The following is a 19,685-nucleotide window of genomic DNA, read 5'->3' on the forward strand; positions in this document are numbered from 1 at the left end:
GAAGAAGGAAGAAAGAAGGACAGAAAGAAAGAAAGAAAGAAAGAAAGAAAGAAAGAAAGAAAGAAAGGAAGGAAGAAAGAAAGAAAGAAAGAAAGGAAGGAAGAAAGAAAGAAAGAAGGGTGCCTTGTAAACAACTCGGAAAGGTCTAAAACGAGTTTTCATTGAACGTCTGAAATACCAAGAAATAATGCAAGTTACCGCTGCAGCTTCCCTGCAAAGAGCCGCAGTGACCACTTGCCGGCCATGGCGTACGACAGCTGAATAAGAGTTCGTGGATTCGACCCCGACCGCACTTGGGCGGGGACGAAATGCAGATTAAAATGCCCGGGTACTGAGAATTCGGAGCACGTTAAAGCGCCCCAGGTGGTCTATATACTGCGTGCCTCGATCTGCTGAGCCCACGCGTTAACAACCGTTAACAACTTCACTCTCTCTTAGCTCGGCGCTGCCACGGAATGCGCCCCCTCGAGGGATCGTTTGCTTCAAACGTCACCCACGCTCCCCCTTTTTTGCCGTGCGTTAAGTCTTTTAAGCACCGCATAATTAGGGTCGCGCCCGCCGCGCGCAGGCAACATGCCGTAATCGATGGAGGTGACGTTATACACTCGTAGAGAAGGCTATGCGATAGCGGCTCAGAACAAAGGAAGCGGCGAAACTGAAGAGAGAGAGAGAGAGAGAAATAGAGAGAGAAGGTGAGGGAGAGAGAGAAAGAAGGAAAAAGAAAGAAAGAAGGAAAAATAACAGAAAGAAAGAAAGAAAGAAAGAAAGAAAGAAAGAAAGAAAGAAAGAAAGAAAGAAAGAAAGAAAGAAAGAAAGAAAGAAAGGAAGAAAGAAAGAAGGCCTGCTTGCTCCGTGACAAAAAGCGCCCCACTCCCTCGAGACGTCGCGGCCCAGTTCGATAATGCAAAAGCCCGCCGCCGCCTCAGCCAGCAGTTCGCAAACCTTAGCTTTTTTGTTCTTGAACCGAGAGCGGCCTTCATTCGGGCAAAGAATTGGAAAAGAATGAAACCAAAGAGTAAAGCATATCGGCTTGCAGACAGGAACGCGCGATCTCTCAGCAAATTGAGACGAGAGCCGCGCGGGGAACAAAGACACAGCCTCAAGGAGCTATAGGTACGTGTAGGAGCGCAAATCTGCAGCGGGGATCAAAGCGCGGCCGAGAGAAAGCTATACAGCTGAGTATGAGAGACAGAATCAAGGCAAGGTAATGTAAGGTAAAGTAATCGGTCGAGGCGGAGACCCCCTGGAGGGCAAACAACGCTTCGTCTCTATAAAACCATGCAGCATTGTGAGAACTAAGCAACCACAGCAACAGCCGATTGATTCAGGGTGTGATGGGTTGAAAATCCAGCGGTCGGTTTCAAAAATCTGAAAAAAAAAGTTGGAAACGTGCAGATTGTCACGCCATCTATAGCTTTTCGTGGCTCTAAAAATAACTGCGCTTACGCCGCCGTATGCTATGTATATACCAAAATATTTCGCCACAAGCAGCGCCACGATTCTGAACCGGAGTGCCAGCCTTTTAAACTCGCGATTAACAAAACTTCGAGCCACAGGTGTGCGCTGTCTTCCTCGTATATAAGATCTGGTTTACTCATCCACTGAGTCGTACAAGAACTGATCTATTCATCCACTGAGTCGCGCAACAGTTACTAAATACGCTGCCCAAAACCTCGACTGAAGTGATCATCATGGAGCTTTCTACAGTGCTGCACTGTTTTGGCGAGCCAAAGGTGCCGTTGGGAAGCGGGCGACTGCCCCGCGTTCTCCCCTTCCCTCCCGGCGGCGCGAAGTCGTGGCCCAGATTGCGCGCCGTTCGAAAGTATTGCGAGGCGGCTAACGAGGCGGCCGCCGTATAAATCACCGCTTTGCGGTCGTCGCCACCCCGGCAAGAAACCACGCGCTCTGTGTGCACCGGGGTCGAAGCACCGGAACGGTGAATATATACGCTTATATCACGCGTGTGCAAAACCCTCACGCACACATGGAACTTCGCGCTTGAATATACGTGAATATACGCCCCGCGGTCTTTACTGCGCAACATCGGCTGCTTTAGTTTGGGAGGATGCAACGAAATAAACGAAACGGTCTGCGTTGCGTGAATGGAATGGTGGAACAGGAGGTGCTATTGTTGTCAGCGTGAATGCGTACGTGCATGCAGCTGCACGCTTCAGCGTACAGCTGCGGTAACAAGGGTAGCATATTCCAAGTGCCACAAAATTACGCTTTAAACACTAATACGCCTATACGGGAATAAAAACAGAGTAAGCTGTTCTCTATCGCACTCCCCTTATTAAAAGGGAGTCAGAGGACAGCTTACTCCTTTTTTTACTCCTGTTTAGAGTACAAGCACGACGTACGTTTTACAACTTGGTGGATAGAAATGGGCCAAACAGCTCAGATGACCATGGAAGTCCGCAAGCGGGGGCAAGGGGGGGGGGGGGGGGGGCTCCCCCCCCCTCCTCCTGGAATTTCGGGTAATTTTTATGCCCTAGCAGAAAACAACTACACAGCTTGATTAGCACGCTTAGGTGATATTGTCTTTTCGCATTTTGCTAATTAAGTATAATTGTTTGTTCGTTAATAAAATCCAATGTATGTTCTCCAAGCCTAGCATTCATTTGCTGTTTCTAATTTTTGTTTGGTATACGTAGCTTGGACCATAAATAGTGCGTTTTTGGTTTTTGGTGCTAACCTACGCCTCCCCCAACCCCGAACATCGGGTCTCCCCCCCCCCGCAAAAAAGTTCTGCGGACGCACTTGCTGAGGACACAACGGTTTCAGGCCCTTGCATGTGTTTTAAACACCGGAGGTACGCTACGAAAAAAATGTTCAACAAATTAAGCGATTATTTGAGTCGATTATTTGAAGCAGTGGAAAAGTTTACCATAAGCATATAGGCATGCGCACAGGGGTGTGAGTTGGGGTGCTGCGTTTTGACCGTAGGGGCATCGGTGGGAGGGAACGGGGGTGGCGGGGGCAATTAAAATTTGGTGATCCCTGCGCACGCCTATGACCACAATACTTCGTCATCCTGGTAGCTTCCTTTCTTTCTCTCTTCCCTTCTTTCTTTGTTGCGATTAATCAATTGTCCATGAACTGGATCACATCCAAAGCAACCCCGAAATGAAAGCACAGGGCGTATAAGGTGACAGCAGTGTCAGCAGCCGCGCTCATGCACTCTCGGTTGGTTGCTATAGCAACGACCGATAGCATCGCGCGTACGCGTTTCCCGGAAGGCTTAAAATAAACTGACGTTGTATGCCAACATATTCCGAGAAGTTTGCGGCGCCGTATTTTGTCTTTTTAGTCGCCTTGTGAGCGACTACTGCAGTACCGAGAACAGGATGATCATGATTTAGATTACATGATATATGATGGGCGGCGCGGGTCAAGCACGAGTGTTCCGTGCCGCGCCGCTTCTCGCGTCGTATACTTATACGTCGTGCCAGTTAGGTTTGTTATAATAATGACTTAGAAGGTGATCTCACAGGGCCTGCCACATTCGACCACCTGCGCACTGAGAGTTTTCTGTGCGTGAACCCGGATGTTCGCGTTTATTTCGGAACCCGCCACTGCGACGAGCCTTGATCGACAGCTTGCAGTGTTGTGTTTGACGCTTAAAAGTAATTTAACCGATCACTTCAGTTATTTTCTTTTAATGCTTGCCTCAAGACGGGCAAATTGTGCGTGTGTGCCTTTATTGTTAAAGAATGCAGCGCGAAAAGACAAGGACAAACGAAGGACTGGCGCTGTTGGTCAGTGATCATGGTTAAAGAATGCAGCGCTGCATTCTTTAACCATGAACACTGACCAACAAGCCCAAACAGCCACCTTAGTTGGCTTTCATTCTGACTGCTCTGGCAATGAGGCTAAATTGGGGACCCTTACAGAGAACACATAGAAGAAGTAGAATAGCGAAACAGTTCTATGTTTTTTTTTTTTTAATGTCACTCTATTATCGAGATGCAAGCTTCACGGCATGAAAGTTCGGGCAGGCTGGGATACATCGCTCACAAGCCCAAAGATATCGACGGAGTGCTCAATATAGTTTCGACCTCACACCCACGCACACCATGGCAACGGCCGGTTGCAGTAACTACAGTTACACTAGGTAGCCCTTCCGTTGACGTGGGCCTGTAAAGTTATAGTATATCTTCTATTTTACGTTATCATTGCTGGCGTGTGCATTGTATTATTTGTATTGTGAATTGTGTGGGTTGTAGCTGTGCTTTGTTGAGCTTTGCCGCCAGTTCGTGTGTTTTCTTCTTATGCAAAAAGCGCTATCAGGCACCAAATTCTTGTTTTATGTCCATGCCAGTTAAAAAATAAAGCAATCCTTCAACCCCTCCCCCATCTTTTCTTCCATTGTTATCACCCACTTTACACCGATCTAGTTACCGATATACAGACAAGAGCTTTTTGGTGAACAGCTGTACAGTTTTTCACGCTAAACCCCAGGCGGTCCTAGATTTCGCGGTGTAAAATTGCATTTGGAACTCTTTTCTCTTTTACGCCCGCATATTATCATCGAGGTGTCTGTTGCTTCAGTGAAGTTCACTGCCCTTTTATTTTATTTATTTACTTTATTGTTATTTTTTGACCTTCAGTAAATCGAGGCGCCCGGTATTGAGTCGTCGAACTGCATGAAGGTGTTGAGCCCGTTTCTGCACCTCGCCTTTATTATTATTATTATTATTTTTTTTACAAATAGAACTGCATTTTCTGCCTCTGAGTATCAGGAAAGTGTTTGTTTTCCACAAAGGTTGTTTTCGTCCGCGAAGGTGTCTTCTCATTAATTTTTCCTGTCTGCGCGCGAACACTAATTGACGTTGTTTGCCGATGACCGCGTAGCGATACCAAGGCAACGCGCCGACACAAGGGGTCCTTTATCGCTGAAACATTGATGAGGCGCGCTGGACAGCCCCAGCGAAGCCGAGAATAAGCTGCTGCCCTCGGCAGGCCGACTTCGGCGAGTCGCGAACACGGATGGCGCTATTCCCCGGTCAGATGAGGGTTTCCCCCCTTTCTGCCCCCGGCTTCTTGTTCCTGTTCTTGGCTGCGCCCGCTGTAAGTACAGAGATCTGTACCGCACGTAGCTACGCGCTGTACGGACGTAGCTACGCGCGCTCGCCTAATATACGGCTCTCAACGTCGTCGCCCGGGCTCTAGGATGTGTCTCAATGCCACATCGCAGCTTGTCACCCGACCAGGCGGTAGCGAAATTCAATTTCAGACCTGTCAATCATGACAGCTATAGTCAAGGATAGAGCGCCTGCGGCGCGGTCGTTGCTCTAACTGCCAAGGCGTTGAGCACTCACGCCCAGGGTAAGTAAAAAGAGAGAGAGAGAGAGAGCGATAGGGACTAAAAGCTGCTACGTTCGTTTTATCGGCATCTGTTTTCGGGACTCAGACCACCCAGTTCCGTTTTTAGATGCCTTATCGCATAGCTCTTCTGACGCAGGCGCTCTCCGCGTGCGCTCCTCATGCTACTAAGACATCAGCCGATGCGATCACGCGTAATGAGAAGAGAAACGGAGAGACGAAAGGGAAAGCAAATGGTCGCTCCGAACGCAACACTCGAGTGCTTGATAACACTGGAAAGCCTCTTATGATCGATACTGTCAAACCGGCCCAAGGCCCTACGGAAAAGACGCGTTCGAAGGCGCGATCAATCCGTGCGCCCGCCCCTGAAGCAGCGCAGGGCCCCTCAGCCAGCTGTTGATAGCAGAAAACGCCCTCCATCCATTCAAACGCAGCGCGCGCAAGCCGGAGACGTCGTGCCAGGAGAAAAGCGAAAGGCGCTTGACCAAAAAGCGCAGGCGAAGTTTCCCTCCGCACACACTCAGGGTCGCAAACCAGTTTGAAAAATCAGGGGGGGGGGGGCCGAAACGGGGCGTCCGGTTACGACATCGCCGACGTACGGGCCTCGCACGCAACTCGCGATCGGAGCGCGTGGCAGAAGCCAATCAGCCTCCGCGCGGCACGGCCGCAAGTTCCGTTGGTTTTCCAGCGGGCCACGTGCCCGTCAGCGTCAGGCGGGGCGCGCCGATCATCATCCGCTTCCGCTCGTCCGACCGCCGCCCGCCGCAGCGCGCGGCTACAAATAGTAGTAGTACGACGCAAGCCATCGGCAGCCAAGCTGGGCTGCGTTCAGAGCGGCTCAGTTAAGCCTCGTGTCGCCGTCGCCGCCGTAGACACCGAGATGCCTCAAACATCGTACCCGCCTGACCTCTCCCCGCAGTGCATCGCTCTCCTGAAGGAATCGATACACCTGTTCGAGGAGCCCGTCCAGGAGGAGCAGCTACACATCTTCGTCGTGCTCGGCGCTTCGGTGAGTACGCTAGACCCGCACTCTTCGCCCTGCTGCGCTGCTTGGTTTTGGTTTTGCACCGCCTTCTCTTCCCGCCGTGCGCGCTCCTCTCAATGTTTACCGACCAGCGCTTAGCGACGGACCCGAGCTTGGCTGTTAAAAACAAGCGGCCACGTGGGAGCGACGCTCAGACGCTCACTTGTCGTGGTTGCGGGATGGTAGTAATTCGGAGGGAAGCTGCGCGGTCTCCCGCGGGCCGCGACGCGCTCAACGGGCACGCAGCGTACACGAGCGACAGCGACGGCTTAGCCGTCGCCGTGGTATTTCACGAGCTCGTAGGTCATCGAGGGAGTGCATGCGTGTGTGCTGCATGGGACATGTGGTGGTGATCGGCCTGCACCATTCCTGCACGCACTAGTTTGCCTGCTCCTTCTACGCCGGTGCGGTGTTGAGTCATGCCGGCCCAAGCGCATCTTCCCCCTTCGTTTTCCTCCATGTAGGTGCACGCCAGATGTGTATAATTTAGCCGCACTTTCCTTAACTTTCTCCTTGTCCCGCTCCTGCCGGTGTGTGTGACGTACGAACTTGCAGGTCGCGCATAGAGATTTTTAATTTTTCCTGTATTTCCAACCCGCTCGTTTCCTTTTCTGTTTTGTATCGTAGGGAGACTTGGCAAAGAAAAAGATCTACCCAACTTTATGGTGAGTGCTTAATGTAATATTGCCTCTGTTGTGTTCACCGTTCACTCCATGCAGGCGAGAGAGGGGAAAAAAAAATCGCGTACCTTTTAACTTTCGCCGGAAAATGTACATCATGTATCGCCATTCATGCAATGGCGGAAATGGATTGTCATCTGTAGAAATTTAACTCAACTTGTTCTCAACTTATTCAGTAATGTTGGAAACAATAGTTGTTGTCTAGGACCCTCACTTTTTATTGTGTTGTTCGTTTGATTACTATTAAAATCTGGCCTGCTGAAGTGACACTGATGTTGTCTGCTGTCTCTGGGTCAGATTGGCGAGAAGGTCCCTTCTCTCAATTGCAGGGCACTTTTCAGAGATGGGTTGCTACCTCAGAAGACAAAATTTATTGGATATGCCCGTACAAAAATGACCATACAGGAGCTGTGGGGAAAGATCACTCCCTTCCTCAAGGTAAGTTTGTCATACTTATGTACTTGGCACGTACAGTAAACAAGTTATTCAGTGTGTGTGTGCGTGTGTGTGTGCTGGCAAGATGTGATGAAAAATGTGACTAAGCAGCTAGAGCAAATAACTTGCTGTTCTGTGGAAATTTTATGAATAGCAGCATGATAAAGTGTATGCGATGTACTACACTGCCATCTAGCAATTGCTATCTGTTTCGAGACAGGTAATATCAGTTGTGCTACAGCTCTACTTTACGCACAGTTTAGACAGTTGTGGATTAATAATGTGCTTGAAGACAAAATTTCATGCTGACCTTCATTCGCTCATGAAATCATTTTCCTTATTTAGTTCTCGTTTAGTGCTTCTTGGTGCACAGACTTCCCAAGGGATTCGTATTATAGCCCTCGACTGTCCATTTTTCAAAAGTGTGTAATCTGGTAAGCTCGATCCTGGCTGCAAAATACATTCTATCACACCCATGCTGCCATAGAAATGTTAGTGTGAATGTGGAATATTTGCTGATGGGAAAATGTTAGCGGGGCAGCAAACTGTAATGGGGAAACGGTACTGTGAGTTATATAATGGTTTATATTCGTAAGGTGTTGGCTTCACTGGATGCAGAAAGGCTGAGAGAACACTGAATGGAATTATTTCTGTTGTCTTGATTCTCTCTCTAATTTCATAGCCTGATACATTTTTCTTTTGATGTTCAAGCTTATCACATGGCATTAAGGAGACACTGAGGAGGAATTTAAGTTGGCTTGTATTGATAGAATAACAGCTCCTAACCGCAAAAAGACCACTCTTGCTGAAATCAAAGCTCTTGTGAGGTCTGTCCATGGCGACGTACTTCCCGTGTAATGATATTGCGGAACGCGTGCAGTCTAGGACATCTCAGAACCACAGAAGTAACGTCTTAATCGCAAAGCCAACAGTCGGAGGCAATTGGATGGCAACTTTAAACGATAAAACGGCGCTTTTTTTTTTTTGTATGGCTTAACCACGAGGCTTGTGAGTTAGGTGGGGAAGCAAACTTTTTGAAGGCATTGAGGGGGCGCACACAGAAAAAGAAAAGGGAGGGGTAGTAACGAACAAATGATTGCAGCACCGGGCAGTGGAGGCAGGGTGGTACTGAGGAGGTGTTTTGCTGTGCTCAGTTGTGGTTCACACGTTTTTTAATTATTGCCTCTTGGAGCTTGTGGAAGGCGATGCCATGTTCATGCAAAACTTTGGTTTTCATATGGAATCAAACTCCCTTACCACTCCCTTGCGTTATATTCCTGCAACTGCATTACTCGTGTGATACTTGGAAAAAATCAAACATGGTGACTGATAACTGAAGATAAAACATTAGCATGTAACAGGGTGATGAGAGCAGGATGGAAGGTATTTCTAAATGATTATTTTCTAAACCAACACTGTGTATAGTAATCGTCCAAATTATGAAACAGCAGCAGCCATGACAGTACCAACAGCTGATAGTCAAGATTTTTTATTGATCTAAGGGAGATTACTACGGGGTTCTATTGTAAATAATCAAATGTACTGTTTGTCGTGCAATCTCAGGTTCCCTTTTCGGGTTGTCATGTGGAGTTCATCGGTCTCGTTATAGCAGTGCTGTTAGTAATCTGGCTGGATTCCTTTGCTAATGCAGATCAAGGAAGAGGAGAAAGGTCGCTTCAAGGACTTCACCCAGGTCAACTCTTACGTGTGTGGCCGATACGATGTGGGCGATGACTTCGCTGCGCTCGACAAGGAAATGCAAAAGCTTGAGGGTGCTTCCATTGGGAACCGGATGTTCTACATGGCATTGCCACCCACAGTTTTTCAGCCTGTTGCTACAAACATCAAGCAACACTGCATGAGCAAGCAGTGAGTCAAGGCAGCGATGGCTTTTGCATTGTCAGTATTGCTAACGCTTTTGTCTTCACGTTGAGAATGATCACTCATACTTTCTGCTTCTGAAATGGTCACTTATAAAGTGGCTACTATAGCTGCAAAAAGTTTTTGGTGTTTGTAGGTATGGGTTTAATTTAAGTGATGATCTCATTTGCATATCTTTTTTTTTTTCTGTATTTACGTATGAAGCAACCTTTACTTTAGGTGCGGTTTGTTGTGGTTGCATGAGTTGTGTCACTGCATGTAAAAATAAAGTTGCTTCATATAGAGCTGTGGCTATATCGGCTATATTAAAGTATACTGCTGGCAAATGTTCGCTTGTAAGTCAACTCTTGTTGCCTGTGTTGTTTCTTTCTTTCAACTTTTAGGGGCTGGACGCGAGTTGTGATTGAAAAGCCTTTTGGGAAGGATTCAGCCACTTCTGCTGAGCTTTCCAACCACTTGGCGTCGCTCTTCGATGAATCTCAAATATACCGCATTGATCACTATCTTGGAAAAGAGATGGTCCAGAATCTCATGGCCATAAGGTGAGTGACAGTTTCACTGTGCTATACAGCGTGATAGCTTGAGGTATTTGCCTGAAGATGGAAATGTCTGGTCTAGTTTTTTAACAGTGTGGTGTTATGTTCTGTTCGATTTAGCTTGCAATGGATTTTCAATCATTCATGATTGAATGATTTGGCTTGAGGTAATGGTGGCACTGTGATATGTATAGGTTGTAAGCATTACGAACAGCTTGCCTGTAGTTGAATTTTGCTGAATATTTCCTTGCTTGAACGTGACTGAGCAATAGAATCGGCACCTTCTGAAGAGATTATGGCAGTTAGCCTTGCACAGTTCACTTGATGCAAATTTAATCATAAACCTCATTTCTTTTATTAGGTTTGCCAACCAGATATTTGGTCCCACGTGGAACAGGAACAGTATTGCCAGTGTTGTGATATCATTCAAGGAGCCCTTTGGAACACAGGGCCGAGGCGGATACTTCGACAGCTTTGGCATCATCAGGTTGGTGTCGTGCTGGGACAGTACCACATTACGTTGTGCAAAACTTCTTAAAGTAGTTTTCAGTTTTAATGGAAGTTGTTTATAAGTCCAAAAGACTGAGGTATGGGTACATACCATATTTGAGGTTTTTTTTTACAAAGTCATTGGGATAACTGTGTACCACTGTTCTTCTACAAAATTAGGCGTCAAAGCGGCTTCATAGCAATGTCTTTAAATTCCTAGACATACTCGGAATGCAAATTTACCATTTGTAAGCATGTGAGACATGCACAGAACTTGTGCCTCATAAAGGGTTAGAGGGCAACTCGGTGTGGGTGGAGTTACAAACACTGTCCTCCACAACTTCCCATTTTTCAAATTACCAAGCGAAACCATTTTAAAACTGCGCAAACAGCAAACTGAAATTCAGTTCGTGGCCAGGAATGATACTTCATATGATGCAGAGATGACATCGCAAACATTACTAGAAAAACACTCGTAATGCGCATTGCATTGCTGAAGCAGTTACTGCTAACTATATCTTTTTCATAAAATGGCTGAGGAGACCTAACTCGGTCCTCAAATTTTTGTTAATGGAGTGTAAAGTGGAATGCAGATATTAACATGTTAGGAAAGTTTGTGGTGTTGAAATACAGTGTTGCTAGTAGAATTCGCCTGAACCGAGGAGGCCACTGAAATGGAAAACTTTAAAATCTATTTGTGCCATAATGGAATGTCACAGGACTGCCAAACTTGATAGAAGTAATCATAAGTAATCTAGAAGTTTCATTAAAGTATGGTATCCATGAAAACCCCTGTAGCTGCTATTTAAGGTGCTATTTAAGCACCTTAGTGCCTAATGTGTTCAGGTGCAAGCAGCGTGGCACATATTATCGCACAACTGAATAATTGCTTAATTGCCATGCTCACTGGCCTGGGAACTTTAAAATATGCTGTCCATTGCGCCGAAGCATTTTTTTTTTTTTTTTTAGCAAGGCCTTCTAGTGCACAGCAGCATCAACAGTGGCCTTTCTTGTGCCTCGGATTTTTCTTGTGCCTCGATGTGTCTTGCTTGCCCATCATAGTTTCGCGTTGTGTGCACCTGCGTCCACTTTTGTTTCCTTTTTCCCTAGGGACGTCATGCAGAATCACCTGTTGCAGATCCTCTCTCTCGTAGCCATGGAGAAGCCAGTGTCTACCAATGCAGAGGACATTAGGAATGAGAAGGTTAGTGCTGTAGACACTTATAGCCCTCGTGTGCGTGTGTCGCCTGATAATGGGTGACAGGATGGGGCTCTCCTTCCTGCTTTCATCCGCTTTGCACTCTGGAGCAGGAAATCCATGCAAGATGCCTTATTTCCTTTCTTCCTCTATCTCTCTATGTGTGAGTGCGTGCATGTGCGTGCGTGAGCTGATATGCCATAGCCATTTTGAATATTGGTACATGGCCCTGTGTTTTTGTGTGCATATGGCTAGTCTTTTGGTTAGTTTCTGTGCCTAGTGCCAAGCACATTATAATTATTTTTTTTATTTTTTAAAACAGTTTAGCCTACAGGTTGTGTATAAATTATAAGAATTTAAAATTAAGAATTTAAGATTTAAGAATTATAAGATGGGATGTTGCAGACGACTATAGCAAGTGGACTCAAGATAATCGCTTTATCGCGAACTTTTGCTGTTTTTTAAGCGAGGCTTGTTTGCACTCCTTTTTATAACTTTCTTTCCTTTTTCATTATGCCTTATGGCAAACAGCTCGATTAAAAAAAAAAGAATTTTGGTATGCCTAAATTGTTTGCACTGTAGCTTTCTTTGTTAATTTGTATTTGTTTATTTCCTCTGCGTCCTTAATACCTCTTTTTGTCTGTTATACTTCTGATTGTCGCTGTCTGTGAATGTGGTGTTACAAAAATGTTATATTGGTTTTATGACAGGTTAAGTTACAGGCATTTTTTTAAGGCAGTAATATTGTCTGCTCCAGGGAGCAGCAGTTTTACCTCTACACCAGTATAAAATTTTTTTTCCCTGACCTGGGTGGGAAGAGTGGAATTTTTCTTATAACATTCTGACGTCTCAAAGTGCGCAAGTTAGCGGTGGTTCCCCAATTAAAATGCTTTCTGTATTGTATAAGTCAAAGCAATCATGGGGGAATGCAGTCCACTTTAACATTGTTATATCGAAGGGCAGTGCTTTGCCACCAGTCTTCACTTGTAATGCGGTTGCCGAAGTGCACGACTCCAGTAACCCCGAGGGCCAATGGGAGGAGCAGTGTTGGTGTGACTGTCCCCCTACGCTGTGCGCAGGTGAAGGTGCTCAAGTGCGTCCCGCCGGTGGCCATGAATGACGTGGTGCTGGGCCAGTATGTGGGCAAGCCTGGTGGCACCGGGGAAGAGGCCCAGGGCTACCTGGACGACCCCACGGTGCCTCCAAACTCCCGCACTGCCACCTACGCCACTGCAGTGGTCTACATCAACAACGAGCGGTGGGAAGGGGTGCCTTTCATCCTGCGCTGTGGCAAGGGTACGAAAGACCGGACTTCCCATTGCTCTTCTTTGCGCATTCTTTGTGGGGCCGCTAGAGCTTTTTTTATGCGAAGCATACTACTTTAGCTACCACTTCAGCCCTTCACCGTGGTTTTGCGCCTCCAAATCACGTGATACATGACGTCACACCACGTGACACGATGACGTCACGACAGTGGAGAAACGGGGGCCCACCTCGCACCGTCGCTGTGGTTGTGCGCCTCCAAATTACGCGACACGATGATGCTTCGCATTGTCCAGGCTTAACCAAGTTAAACCTCAGCCATTTTTTTTCTTTTGTGTTGTTAAATTCTAACATTATAAACACTTTTTTTTTTTAATTTTTACAGCATAGTCTGTTAGAGGGTTATGATCGAATGTTATGAAGTATCTATTATAGGCAGTAAACAAAGGGGTCACGTGGCTTCGATCCCATGTGACCATGACTCTGTAACAACTGGCAGTGAAGCTGTTGTCACACCACGTAAACACAGCTTTCAGCTTCTTTCATTGTTACCATTTGTGGGCCAAGTTTTACCAGGAAAGCCAGTCTCTTGAGCAAGTGAAAGCTTCATTCGTTTTTATGTGCAACGGTGTTTCTCTTGAGCACATGAGGTCTTACGTGTGTGTATGCATTTGCACATGTTCATGTACAGTAATGCGAACAAGAAAACTGAAGTGCCAACCAAATACATGAACCATACTAGCTCTACGGAAGGAAGTACAAGCAGGGTTGATTAACACTTCTGAAGGAAAATCTTTTGCATCTCCATAGTGAAGTTAGCTTCCTCTCTCACTAAGATCTCATTTTGTTGTTCGTGTTTCAGTTGGATTGCGTTTCATTTGTTGAGTATATAGTACATGTGTGTGCCTTTGATTGGGCAAAGTGCTAGCTGACCCTGTGTATTCTGTTGTAGAGAGAAACAAGTTTGCTTCAAAATTCCTCAATGTGCTTGTGCAGCAGCTCAGAAATGAAACAGCCTCCTCTTGCCTTCATTGTGACAAATAGCCACTCGCCAACTTACTCTGCAGAAGTGCTCAGGCCATACTGTCATGATTGCTTAGATTTTAAGTAGCTACCCAAATTCTCATCTTCTTGGCCATGAGAAGGCTCCTGTGGCTTTGTTTTATTTTATTTTTAACCACCAACTGCTGTGAAATAGTAGCTAATTGCTTTTATGTGTACTGGATAAGCTCTTAACCTAAGCCAACAGAAGAGGCACAATCTAGATGCGTTAGGTCAGCACCCTACTCTTTACATAATTCACTCTAAGCCGTATATATTGCATAACTGGAAGTTCCGCTTCAACTGTTGCTTCCTTTTCAGCAATGAGGTTGAAGTTAGGCATCCAAGATAGTGCAAATGTCTAGGCCCCATCTTTTCAGGAGCCAAGCTCTTTGGAATGTTGCATGCACTTTTCGTCTTGCATCCCTTGCTGCATCGCTGCGTGCTGTGTCTTGTGCAGCCCTGAATGAGCGCAAGGCAGAGGTGCGCATCCAGTACAAGGACGTGCCAGGTGACATCTTTGGCGGTGAAAGCAAGCGCAACGAGCTGGTGCTTAGGGTGCAGCCTGGTGAGGCCATCTATGTCAAATTCATGGCCAAGAAACCCGGCATGGCTTTCGACATTGAGGAGACGGAGCTGGACCTCACCTATGGCAGCCGCTACAAGGTTCCTGCCACTTTTCTTTTTTTCTCTGTCTCTCTTGCTCTCTGTTTCTTGAATGTCACCTTTGGAGAACGAAGGGACGCCTACAGTTAATACCAAAAAAAAAAGGGTATTTTCTTAGCCTATGCATTGCAACATTTACGTTTGCATTCACATTTGCAGAGGCTCGGGGAAACTGGCACTTCCCTTCCAGCCTCCTTTTGCTTTAACTCATCTTTGCAAGCAGTCTGTGAAGATGTTTCTTCAGGAAGAAAAGGAAGGCCACGGCTGCTTTTGCTGTAGTTTTAGTCTGTTTAAATTTTATTAGTCACTGTTTCATTTATAGATACCTAGCGTTTTCCAGTGTCTTTTACAGTGTCTTTCCATTGGCTTTGCCATTCCCTTAGTTGTGCATCAACAGAGACTTAAAAATGTCACATTTCTGCGAAGTTTTCGAATGATCTAACTGACCACGATGTGTCCCACTTGTTCTTGTAGGGTATGACCATGCCAGATGCCTACGAGCGGCTCATTTTGGATGTTTGCTATGGCAGCCAGGTGCATTTCGTGCGCAGCGACGAACTGGCAGAGGCGTGGCGGATTTTTACGCCCCTGCTGCACCAGATAGACCGAGAAAAGCCCAAGCCAGTGCCTTACGAGTATGGCAGGTATGTTGCCGGGCCATCGTTTGCTGGCAGCATGCATGGGCCACTTCACGAAACAGTGCGACTATGTGTTAGAGCAGCTTTGCCTAGCTGAGTTTTCAGACACACCGAACAAAGTTGGTAGGTCTGGCTGTCTTCCTGGAGCCACTCTGACAAGAAAGAGTGGTCCCTTATTGCAAACCACTTTCACTTTTGCTTTTCGGATTGCTGAAACTCCAGGGGTGATCCATAGTGCCATTGACACCATGCTGTAGAGACACTTCCCATCTCCAAGAGCTGTTTGTATGAACCATTAGATAACCTAAATGTAGCCAGGAAATGAAGGAATTAGGTGCAGTGCATAAGTGCTGTAATTGAGTCGAAGAGGTTTCAGAGGTGCCCTTCAACTCAGCCATTGCTGACTGAGAATGTGCTGTTTGTAAGGTGCCACTAATGACATGTTTGTTGTTTCCAACTCTTATTTGCTTGTATATTGTATGCTTACCCTGCTAAGGTCTTGTCAAAAAACTGCAGTATCTATAAAAATAAAATTTAAAAATGTGAAGTAGCTGGTGCTACAGTAAATTTATCATTTTTGTTAGCCTTGTGAGGTCCTCAGAATATGTATTTTCTGCTGTAACATGCTATGTTTCAGCACACATTTGCAAAAGCCAGCAGCTTGTTGCAAGTATGGAGAGTTTGTTGCTAGTCACTTGCACAGTCAACATAGCCATAAGATTTTAATTGGGGCTGACTGCTTACTAGCATTTGGTGCTGCTTTTCTGGCCCCCAGTACTGCCGCTGTGTCATCTTGGCTAAAAGTGGTCAACTTTCTTTTTATCTTCCAGCCGAGGCTTCAAGGAGGCTGATGATCTCTGGAAAAGAGTGGGCTTCAAATTCTATGGCACATATCGTTGGACTAAAGCTTAAATTCCATCCCTGTTTATTTATAATTCCAGTGTACATCTGAGAAAAAAAAGAAAAAACATTGTTTACGAAAGAAAAGCAGTGAAAGAACAAGATGTACTGCTTTAAACGTTTTTCAAAATAAACATCTAAACATTCAGCTTTGGCTTTCTCATTCACCGAAGCCACTTGCTGTTGTATTTCAATAAAATATTCACTAACTATATGTCCTTTTCAGTCATCCCACTTCATTACCTATGTACCTCTTGAGGTCCACTGTGTCTAGGGAAATCCTTAGACATGGAGCATGTCTCTATCAAGGGAGTAATTATTAATTCGAATGCACTGAAGTGCAGCATAAGGCTACAAAGGAATGCTAAACAGCTTCCTCAGAAATTTATAGTTGAAAAATTCTTTGCAATTTAAGCTGATTTTTTCGTCAACTGCAGCAGTTCTAAGCATTCCTCTGTAACATAGCATGGAGAGACCGACAGAAGACAAATACAGGGTGCGGCAGGTATTTGAGATCATTCATTAAAGATGGCACACCATCCTGTACATCATAATTACAGATACTTTTTTGCTGCAGGTAAGTGTGTTAGAATTCGGATAACTTGGGAAATGGAGGAACATGCTGTCATCATCTCCTTGGCTGCAGGCAACTCGGATTCAGAGACGACTACATTCTTGATGCTTGCTGGGTCATTCGTTTTTAAAGTATGGAAAGAATTTGAGGTTGCCAGGTTGATGTGGATGCTGTCTCGCCCAGGAAATGACATTGTCGGCGCTGTAACACTCTCTGGATGCTGGAATTCATCAGTCGCATCATAATTGAGGATGGTCAGAAATTGATGAGGGCCCTTACCAAGGGGTTGGAGATTGATGAGGCCACTACCAGCCGTGTCGTTCATGAGGGCCTTCTGTACAAGTCGTTATGTGAAGAGGGCAGTTCTCAGACAAAACCAAGGAAAGCTGCTGAACCATGGCCAAATGCCTCCTGAACAAACTCCAGAGTCAATGCTGTTGCTTACACTGAGGTATTGAACACAATTTTGAAGCCCTGGATTACTGCTGTAGCACAGGGGAAAGCCTATTGTACCCAGTGGCATAGGCCAGGACGCTTTTTTCTTAAATTTTCTTCTTAGTCCCGGAATAATTATAGCACAGGGGAGGCCATATGTTTTCACCCGGACTCTGCACCATCCCGCACAGCCTGTACAACTCAAGAATGGATGGCTGAAAATCTCCCATGACCATGTTGCTCCAAACGTGGCCTCGTAGCTCCCCACATGTCGACTCAATGGACTACTGCGTATGGGGCGTGGCTGAGAGGGAGTCCAACAGGCACTTACAAAACACCACTGCAGCTCTCAGAGGAGCTGTTGACACAACTTCTTACATTCCAAAGACGCATCTCTTCACTGCCTACAGTCGGTTTCGACGGTGTGTAGAGTCTGTTATTGCTGCTGATGGCTACTTCATTGAATGACGTCCTTCACTGTGTGTATGGTCACTTGTACAAAATGGTAAAAGAACACAAATGCTCTATCTGTAGCCTCTGTGTCTGTTTCCATGAGGACATAACTTTGTTCTCAAATACCTGCTGCACCCTGTGCATGGGATGAGTGTTGCTGGTCCTCCTGTGCTCATTAGCTCTTGCAATGTTTCACTACCAACTAGTCCGAGTCGTTATCGTAGTTAGTTCCTTTGTAGACTAATTAATGGCTGTGTTAAAGTGGTTGCTAATGGGTACTCCCTTAAATGAGGACTTGCAGCATTCTAAAAAAATTGGAAACGTGGATGTATTGTGTTAACCTAAACATGGAGCTACTGATGCTAGAGCTTATCATGCCACAAGCATATCATAGAGAAAAATCTGTTTATAGTTGCAGCTGGACAAAAGATTTTTTCTAGGCGAATGGCGTTATAACTGAAACTGCCTACATTCATGCATGGCAGCTTGAGTTGCTCAGGTAGGTCTGGGCCATTTTGGTCATGTCCAGGTGAGCACGGAAGTGCACCGTCCTGAGGTTATGCGTTCAACAGGATCTGTAATACACTAGTGGCTTTTCGATTTTGTTTGACCATGCCATGTGTACCTGGTGATATTTACAGGTCAGTTAAAAGATAGGGTGAAGAGGAAAGATTGATATATGGCTGCTGTTGCCTGTTCGTGCCTGCAATGCATGGTGTATTTTGTTGCTCTAAATAGCAACACATGCTACTGCTGTCTTCGTCGCAATGCGAATTTTAATTGTATAGTTGGATACAACTTAAGTCTGCAGTGAAGCTCCTCCCACATTCAACCTCCGCGCACAGAATTCCTCCACTACAAAGAAGTAGTCCGCTGCTTAAACGTTCCTTGTAACGTAAACAAGCTTATCACAAGAAAAAAATTATGACCTCTAGAGTTTTGATGCATGGATAATTGTTTTATGTAGTCAAAAATTAAAAAAAGATGATTTCGTGTACACTTGCGATTGCCCAGCGGAGTAATACAAGACGCCGCGGAGCGCGGCCCAGTGTTCGCAACTGCTGTTTTTTTTTAAGTTGTATCCGACTATAAAAATAAAAACTTCCTTTTGAAGAGCAGTGGAGCTTTAGCAGACCTATAACCAACCTAACCTATCAATGTGCATACCGCTGAAAGTTCCTTGGTAAGAAAAATTTGTAATCAGGTATGGCGAAGAGAATTTGTACTTCGTGAAAATTCCACTTAGGTACCCCATCTGCAGCGAATTTGAAAATAGCGAGTTTTAGCAGCGGCGCACGGTAAACACGGCAACTACGGTAACTGTAACCGCCGTACGGCTATAGTGCCTAGATTATTCTAGGCACTATAGTACGGCAAATGTGGCTAGGAAGCCTGGAAACGGCAGCGCATTACCGTATGTAAAAAGGCCGGTTGAATTACTTTGACATCAATCCCAGAATTTCGCTCTTCTTTCTGAGCTTAACTTCGGAATTTGCTGTTGTTTCAGTCAGTGCTATTTTATCTCTTAAGTGCGATCTGCTAAACAAATCGCAACACTGTGGCTCATTTTTTTTTTTTCATATGCAGCTTATGTGCGAATTTATAATCTCGCAGTTTGTGCAACACTCGTTACGCGACATTTCGAAAGACCGTCGATTTGCTACAGAACGATGATCCACTGATGACGTGTCCGACGGGAAAGCGTTCAGCTGGGGCTCGCTTTCGTTAATTTTTTTATGACGAGCTATCTAAACACCGTATTTATTGTTCAGACTGCGGTGAAAATTAAGGGATACATACAAGGATTGACCCATGGGGTCTCATGGCACTGGGCGCGATCTGTTAAAAGGTATGGCTTATAACTGAGAAATTTTCTGGAAAAGGAGCAGTTTATTATTAGGTGGCGCATATGGATCAGGAAATACGATAGACGCGCCCGGCAACCAAACGGACAGAATCTAGAAAACCTTCCTGTTTTCAGGTAACCGCTAAATCGAGAAAATGACGGTTTATAATGTGATCAAACTTCGTTCTGGCCTAAGAGTATTGCAGTTCAAACACAATACGAGCGCTTCGGCCATCGGCAGCTTTGGCGCTCGCGCGCGCTCAAGCAAAAACCAGGAGTGATGACGTCAAAACTCTGCGTG

General features: G+C 45.7%; 1 protein-coding gene across 6 annotated transcripts in view; it reads left to right on the plus strand.

Moving 5' to 3' along the window:
- Positions 1–16,224, plus strand: part of Zw (glucose-6-phosphate 1-dehydrogenase Zw) — a 43,854-nt gene extending 27,630 nt beyond the window's left edge. For 3 of the 6 annotated variants that reach the window (XM_089570660.1, XM_089570661.1, XM_089570663.1), the window contains 11 exons: positions 6,245–6,334; positions 6,977–7,014; positions 7,359–7,467; positions 9,116–9,333; positions 9,729–9,887; positions 10,243–10,368; positions 11,481–11,574; positions 12,648–12,864; positions 14,333–14,538; positions 15,013–15,182; positions 16,007–16,224. In XM_089570660.1, coding sequence (XP_089426786.1) covers positions 6,245–6,334; positions 6,977–7,014; positions 7,359–7,467; positions 9,116–9,333; positions 9,729–9,887; positions 10,243–10,368; positions 11,481–11,574; positions 12,648–12,864; positions 14,333–14,538; positions 15,013–15,182; positions 16,007–16,088 — 1,509 coding nt within the window. In that variant the 3' untranslated portion in view covers positions 16,089–16,224. Of the gene's footprint in view, positions 1–4,974; positions 5,071–6,244; positions 6,335–6,495; positions 6,649–6,716; positions 6,810–6,976; positions 7,015–7,358; positions 7,468–9,115; positions 9,334–9,728; positions 9,888–10,242; positions 10,369–11,480; positions 11,575–12,647; positions 12,865–14,332; positions 14,539–15,012; positions 15,183–16,006 lie in introns of those variants that run through there. The other 3 variants (XM_089570662.1, XM_089570659.1, XM_089570664.1) reach the window with 3 other exon arrangements.
- Positions 16,225–19,685: the final 3,461 nt, after the last annotated feature.

This window comes from Amblyomma mixtum, chromosome 2 (assembly GCF_055824585.1).
Source record: "Amblyomma mixtum isolate Tamu chromosome 2, ASM5582458v1, whole genome shotgun sequence".
Classification (NCBI taxonomy): domain Eukaryota; kingdom Metazoa; phylum Arthropoda; class Arachnida; order Ixodida; family Ixodidae; genus Amblyomma; species Amblyomma mixtum.